The 8,440-nt window shown below is 38.1% G+C and overlaps 1 protein-coding gene across 1 annotated transcript in view; it reads right to left on the reverse strand.

Annotated features, from left to right (window-relative positions):
* The window catches only part of LOC120629581, a 64,820-nt gene extending 56,726 nt beyond the window's left edge, over nt 1-8,094 (reverse strand). Inside the window, exon 1 of the mRNA XM_039898552.1 lies at nt 7,691-8,094. Within this exon, the coding sequence (XP_039754486.1) occupies nt 7,691-8,094 (404 nt within the window). The remainder of the gene's footprint in view (nt 1-7,690) is intronic.
* Between the last annotated feature and the right edge of the window lie 346 nt (nt 8,095-8,440).

Here is an 8,440-nt window from a genome sequence, read left to right on the forward strand (position 1 = left end):
ACACGTGTTTTGCTTGCGTTCAATTAATGAATATGAGCTTGATAAGAGGCTTATTTTGATTAGACTATAAATATAGATAATCTTAGAAACAATAAAAACGTTACACACGTTATGTAGTAAGCTATGGGATCACAAAAAGCGACATCAGATGTCGACAAGATGTAGAGGCAACTCTTTACATCATATTAATTGCACTATTCCGCTCCGCCTCTTACGACGATATACGTTGACCAAAGATATCGCTTGAAACAAAAAAGACTAGCCAGGACTATAAAGTATATTATATCTATGTATTTATGGCGTTTTAGCTGTATTGGGCATTATTTTATACCGGAAGTGTCTGCGGCTTCTTTGGTTTGTTGTTTGCCCGGGATAAGAATATAAGTACCCTTCGCCCATGTCTAGAAAGCTAGGCTTCTATGGCTTGACTTCTCAAATTATCTACAATATTGGTATAGTTTTTAAATTTAGCAAAAGTTAATTTTAAAATCCTACGATTACATTTTTTCTACATCTGTGCCAAATTTCATCACGATTTGCTGTTGAGCTGAACACCAGTAACTAAATAAACAATCAGAAACACTTCCACTTTTATGGTATTACCTAGAAGTAGAGATTTTATCTGTTATAAAATATGTTTTACGCAAAATAATTTTTTCGTCAAACTAATGTTGATTAACATTTATTTTTTGGGTTACTACACGTGTATTGAAAATCGATTCACTTCTGGTATCCAACTTATCCTGAAAGCTACTCTGAATTTCCTTTTTCTTTATGAGTGTGACATTAGCAATCACTGCAATCATTAAATCACCTATATAGTGCAACATAACAATTATTGGAAATAGGTTTTTTTTTTTTATTCAAATTATAACACATAGTTTCAAGTGAACCTCTCGGAAATATCTGCGAGCCTCGCTTATAATCACGTTATAACTCGTGAAGTCGGCAGATATTTCAGACAGACTGTATCTTTGGCTTTTTAATATCAATGAGTATGTCACTGTGCGTGCTATTTAAAAATAAACCTAGAGACGACAGTGATAAGGTGGCGATTTTATTGTCTGGTGACGTAACATTCGATAACGTTGGAGAAACGGGTGAAAGCACCTACGCAACGAGTTTACACATCTTCGTTTACCTAGATACTCTATTTCCTTAGATGTAGGAAAACCATATCAAACGTAGTAAATGAAGCAAGTGGCCTACTTATTATTTCCTCACGCACGGAAAATTTTAGAAAGGGAGTAATAATAGGTGCATATCGTTCTTACTTATCTATTATTATCATTGTCAGAGAGCAGGTTTTAGAGCATACACCTACCATATTGTAAAAATGCCGGACTTAAAATTTTTCAACACCTCCTAATTTCATTCACATGATACACAAACAAATAAGAATAGCATTTAAACATTATCCTCCCATTTAAAGGCACACGCTTCACTTCAGAAGAGAGCTGTTCGTGCAATATTTAAAATAATAAATAAGGAAGTTAAAATAATGACCATACATAATCAATACATATTTGAAATTTTTTAACTTAAAAATATAACAGGATTTAAAAAGAAAGTGTACTACAGTTTACTAGGCCACATAAAATTATCCATTCAAAGGAAATTCTGTATTATTTTCCATCACCACCTCTCAATAATGGTAGTAATATATTATATATGGACGCTGTAAAGACTTATAGTCTATAGAAATAAAACCTTTTTGAATTTGATTTCTTGTATAACTGACGGAGTAAGCAGAAAGTAAGTGGAAAACCATCGCCTATTACCAGAGCCGAGGCTCGGCTGCCTCTACCTAATTACATCAGCAACCACGCCCTTCAGACACGGCATTGCAACAATGCAGCTTGACGAAGAAACAAGCATGGCGGTAGAAGGTACTTCCTCGGACGAGCTACGTTGCCAAAAGCTCTACTACTACATAATCGGCTAAGCTGTCCCATTTACGTCAATGTGTATAAACTACATATATAAGAGTTCGCATTCTTTTAATTTTGTTATAATAGAATGCAGGTATGCGGCTAAAAGGAAATGCATTCGTGAAAATGGGCGCAATGATACTATAAAACGACACGAAGTGGGAAAGACAGTTAAACAGCAATAAACGTTCATAGCACCAACAGCAAGAGCGGAACTAAGGCATCGTCCGACTGACTGAGCACTGAGCAAACACGGAAAAAATAACTGTCAAGTGCGAGCACTACTGCTGTGTCTCTGGTTCCGGAGCTGTACCAAATGTGTACACAACTGACCATTTTTTTTTAAATCAGTTGGCGTGAAAGAACCGCTAAAATATTGGGTAAAGTGAAGTATTGTGTAATTATTGTTTCGTTTTTTTATAGTGATGGCCGACCTGATGGTTAATGGAATACTTTCGCCTATAAACACAGCAACACTTCGTAGGGCATGCCAGGAACATGTTCTGCAAAGTGTTGCCCTGTGTCTATCAACCTGAGGCGTAAGTGTTAAGCGTCATGTGCTTGAAATTACACCGGCAACTACGCCCTTAAAACTGGAACACAACTCTACTGTTTTGGGACAGTATAAGCAAGCGGTAGTACTTCCCCGGAGGATCTGTCACAAAAAACTCTACTACCTCTTTTCGAAGCCAATTCGAGGACAATTTAAGAATTTCTGATTACAGAAATAAATAATTAAAAAAACAGGCATTAGTTTTGTTACGTTATTTTAATGATCGTGTTATATTTATATTTTTTATTTATTTATTGTCTTTCTTTTGTTCTCCTTTCAATTTGTTTAATTTCATTTACTATGAATGTATTTAGTGTAATTGTTGTCAACCGTACCTACTGATTAAAATAAAAAAATAAATAAAAATATATATATATATATATATATATCCTTAACACCATACCGCTACTGTCTCAGACACTGTCATAACTTACCAATTACCAGGTTATAGTCTCAGCTGTAGTGAAATAACCTGCGGGGAAACTTACAACACCCCGGTTTTTGTGTCAGGGGTTGATAAAATAGCTAAACGTGCAAATAAACGGACAAGGGCAAGTGAAATTTCAGGTTTTATGACACAATAATAACTTTTTAATACGAATGAGTGACACAAAAGGTGTTTCTAAGAACATCTAGCAGCGAGCTCGCAATAAAACGTTAACAAAAACCGTAAGCAAAACAAGTAAATATTGAATTCGGAATCATAATAAGCGGTCACATTTTTTGTGGGAAAGTAGGTATTTTATTTTCGTCTAGCTTGACTGTTTATTTCTCTATTTTGTTTCGGAGATTATCTCTGGTATTTATCGATGTTACTGAACCAAGTAATTCATTTTTTCAAGGTACGTCACATTTTATCGGGATTATCAGTCATTTTAATCACCATCTAAATTCTAAGATTTTTTTAAAGCTTGTTCATATGTAGATGTTTCGCAAGGCAATACTAATTAATTGAAAAATACAACAGTGAAAGTTCGGTTGTAATTACCACTTAAAATAATAAAGTGCTGAGGAGGATGCAAAAGAGCTCGGATAATCTGAATTGTGCAACTGCTCCTTGTGATTCCTTTTACATTTTCCATGGTTTTCCATTTCTATCAAAGGTTGAGAATCGATGCTCTCAAATTCAAATTCAAAATTCAAAATTCATTTATTTCAAGTAGGCCTAATATAAGCACTTTTGAAACGTCAAGTCTGTCTGTTTGTAGTGATTCTACCACCGGTTCGGAAGGCAGATTCTACCAAGAAGAAGCCGGCAAGAAACTCAGCAGTTGCTCTTTTCCAACATCAACAATTTACATTTTGTATTTTAACATTCATTTTTCTATCTTGTGAGAGCTGAAAGCGGAGCCGGATGCTTCCAAGCAACCTTGTCATTAATCCGATCTCTGGTCCGTATAACATGTTTAGCACAACCAAATCAAATTATGATAGACTATCAAATAAGCTATAAGCTTGTAATATATTATTACCGATCGCAAGCTGTACAAGAGCGCAATAACCACTGTACAGCTGTTCTAGCACTTGAACTCTTCGTGCGCGGTGGGAATGCACTCGCGTGCATTAATGGCGCATCTAGGAGTTCCGCCTGAGCTGTCCTCAGCCACTGTTTCTAATGAAACTCGCTCATTATAAACAAACACAAAAAATATTCAGCTCGCAGACGCCGTTCGGACGGCCATCAATCAAAGGAAACTAACTGTGTATTGGTGTACTGCGGAGTGTTGGGAGAATATCAGGAAGTACTAATATCGCTAGATATTATGAGTTATATGTGGCAGGGTGATTGATGTCGGAAAAACATGGATGATGACATCGACGCCAGACATTGTGACGATGTGAGATCGTGATTAGTTAATCTGAATCCTCGGAAATGTGGCCTGTTGATCTAGCGGGTGGTATGTTTGAATATGGCTCAGGAGAACCTGAGATCGAATCCCGGATCCAGCCATTATTGGCCTATAGTAAAAAGTAGAAAACCACTTCTAAGAGCATGCAAGGAACACATATTATCAACCAATCCAAAGGGCTGCCTGTGTCCATCAACTTGAGGCGTTGGAGTCATGTTTTTTTTTTTTTTTTACTATGTGTTATGGCGGTGGTAAGTGATGATGCAGTCTAAGATGGTAGTGGGCTAACCTGCTAGGAAGTATGGTAGTCATACCCCTAATAGGATTCCACGCCACATTGCACCAGAACACTAAATCGCTTAGCGGCCCGTCTTTGTCGGTAGGGTGGTAACTAGCCTCGGCCAAAGCCTCCCACCAGACCAGACCAGAGAAAATTCAGAAATTATAAATACTATTATTATTATTGAATTAGGCTTGGCGGCAGAAGTTAGCATAGCGGTAGTACTTCCCCAGACGAGCTCTGTCACAAAAAGCTACCAACTACGACTAACGTAACCCAAGCAAACCCTATCAAGCTACTAGTCTTAGTAAACCGCATGAACTACTGGCACAAGATATGCGTGTGACTTGCACAATTTACTGGTGCAAATTATATGCACATTCTATTTGCATAAGTTACTCAGGCATTCTACTTGCACTATCAAACGAGTCATAGAGGTGTTTGTTACTAACATTATTTTATTAGTTACTTCGTGATTATTTTATTATTTTTATGATTTTATTTTAATGTAAATTTTTTTAAATTGTAAATGCACTGCATATGGGCTACGCCTCAAATAAACTTTATTATTATTATTATAGCGAAGTAATGAAACGATGAGTAAGTTTAAACAATGTACATTTAATAAATTGTGGTTACCATTCGATTGGTGTATTTGCTAACGAAAAGGCTGCTTGGAAGTAGGCTTCTCCACTCTCAGAAGATGGAAAAATCGCTCGTGAGGGGCTTAAAACGTTTAATTGGTTTGCTTGTTTCTTACATATCTGTAGGCGGATCGGCGCGTGCCAAACCGCGTTGTGACATATTATCTCACCCACTTAGCGCGCCACCTTACCATCGTACATCTTGGCCGCTTGCCGCCGCCGCCGCCACTGCGCTAAGCATCTGATGGAAGGCGATTCTACCGAGAAGAAGCCGGCCGAAGAAACTCAGCAGTTGCATCTTTGCAACATCAGTTTACAATTTTACAGTAGGAGACAAAAATTGTATCCCCCGACAAAGGATATAAATACCTTGTCCACCTGCAAAGCACGGGACATGGAGTAGGAGAAGATTACCCCTTTTTATTATTATTCTGATATTATTTTACATGGGCGCCAGAGCTCTGAGAGTTGATAAAGTTGTGGGGGAAGATAACTTTTTATCCTTTCTCCGGGTAGGTTAGATTATTGGTATTTATTATTGTCTCCTGCCTAAGCTAGTAAAAATATTAGATCAAAAGAAGCATATTCATTTTAAATGTGTAATTTGAATTATTTATGTATTTCATACAAATTGAGGATGTTATATATATATATTTATGTTATATATTTTATTTGTATTTATATGTAATATATTTATATATATATATTATAGTTATATTTTTATATATATATATATATATTTTATTTATATTTATATATTTGTATAATTTTTTAATCTTATTTATTGCACCACCTACCTCTTTTCTATGTTTTTTCCTTTTACCTGGAAGAAATCGCTATGTAGCGATAAGGCCACCAAATTGTACTCTCTTGATATGTATTTATATCTTTGTAACTACTTTTTTTTTCTTTGGTGTACAATAAAAGTGTATTCATTCATATTTATTGTTCCATACAAACTAATTCAAAACATTCTAAGTGTTAACCCTATTGAGGATAATTGTCTGGTGGGAGGCTTCGGCTAGTAACTACCCTACCGACAAAGACGTGCGCCTAAGCTATTAAGCGTTACGCTATGCTACCATACCCACCCCTCACCACTGCGGTGCGGTGAGGGCTGCATTGCAGTCGAGGGCTATCTTGTACTTTAATTAAAAATCAACACGTGTATAGTAACTACGCTACGCGACGTGTTCCTAATAAAGGGACAGGCCTCACATTTTACTTTGGCATTTGTGATTTTACGACTGTATTTGATTTAGTTCAGTAAAAACTATGGTTTGGTTTACCCAAAAACTATTAGCGTTTCGGTTTAACAGATAAGTCTCAGAGGCAGTAAATAATGTAACTCTAAAGCATCTGAAGTATTATTTCTGTTTTCATTTACACGTTGTATAACATAGTATTGTGGTTAGAACTTGGGGCGGAGTCAGATTCCCGGCACGTCGATTTTTTCGATGTTACGTGCGTTTACAAATCGCTTGCTGTAACGATGAAGGAAACATCGTGAGGAAACATGCTTGACATTTCTCCACCAATCTCCATTTAGCGTGGTAGACTTGCAAGCTATAGGTATAGCGTATTTTGATGAATGTTATCGCATTACGCAGGCATGTTAAGGATCTAAGGCCACCGGGGTAAGCTGGGAAATTTAAGTAAGATCTTGTATTTTTTTTCGTTTTTCTTGTCTAACATCCTCAGTGAATTTAGCCTATAAATGATCCACCATTAGGAACTGGCCTCTTTTTTCATGGATCCCCAATGCAGGTTGACGGGTTTCATAAACATTATTTTATAGTATGTAGTAATTTACAGACCAAGCAAATGCCCCATAAGAAGGAAGATGAAAAACCATCGCCTATATAAAGAGCAGTACTTCGCAGGTCATGTAAGGAGCACTTTCTACAAAGTACCACATCAACCAGAGACGCAGGTGTTAAGCCTCAACTGCACCGGCAACCACGTCCCTCAGACCAGAACACAGCTATGCTGCTAGCCGGCAGACATAAACATGGCATGTGCTGTCACAAAAAGCTCAAATATAAAGGATTACGTAAACGATAAAAAAGCTTGGGTGTAAACAATTGCTCTAACCAGGTTGCTTCTTAAATATTTTCTAATGACAATGTGAGATGGTGATAACATAAAGAACACCCGGCTAAGTTTGTTGTGGGCTTCTTCTTAGACCAGGGCGCGATTGGAACCCTCGTAGCTTTAGTTTTAAGTTTACGATTGTAGTTATCGCCATCACTACTCACTGCTATAAACACATTTTGTATATAATAACGCATCAAAAGTGCCATCTATGTGCCTATTTGAATAAAGAAATATTTGACTTGACTTGACTTAACTTGCTCTGTTCCTTCTAAGAGTCTGCTGATCTAAACATTAAACCAAGTCTTACGTTATACATTTTGAAATGTAACACTTACCCAGAAGAATTGTTAAGTCCATAGCAGTCGTTAATACCCGCGAGCACCCCAACGACCCCCGTGACCACGGCGATGCACCCCGCCCAAAGCCCCGCGCCTACCCTCGACAGCGAGGCCCCCTTGACCACGGCCAAGGCGCCCGCGCCCACCAGCCCGGCGCCTAGGGCCACTTGCGCCAGCCCCAGCAGCACCACGGCCCGGGTGCCAGCACCTCGCTCACTCCCGGCTTCGACACTTTTCGAACTAACACTGGGCTTTCCACTTTTCTTTTTCGGCAGCTTCTGTGGCGTTTTGCATATCAACTGTTCCGTCGAGTCCTCGGACTTGAGGCTGGAGACGGTGGGGAAGTTGCCCGTCACGACGGTCACGTTTTCCGTGGAAGACTTCTCGAGTTCTTCCGTCATAGTCGCGCTCGAAACATCACCGGGTAGAGAAAACTAGACGGATCGCGAGCGTACGGCGCGGGCTCCACCGGCGGACTGTGCGCGCACGCACGCGGTGAAAGTTCGGCGTTTGTTTTTGTTAAATATGTGTAATAAACACTAGTTTCTGGTTGCAACTATCGCGTTTATGATTTCGATGGGAAAGGCCTTAAAACTTTTTAATAATCGCTACACATTCATTTCATTATCAAGTAGAGCATTGTAGAGAAAAATCTGTTTACGTTGCTTAATATAGTATCTTAAGAATAGTTTTCTATGTCAATATTGTATAATTTTGCATTGATATAATATGCTACTGCAATTACAA

This window comes from Pararge aegeria, chromosome 14, assembly GCF_905163445.1.
Source record: "Pararge aegeria chromosome 14, ilParAegt1.1, whole genome shotgun sequence".
Lineage (NCBI taxonomy): Eukaryota > Metazoa > Arthropoda > Insecta > Lepidoptera > Nymphalidae > Pararge > Pararge aegeria.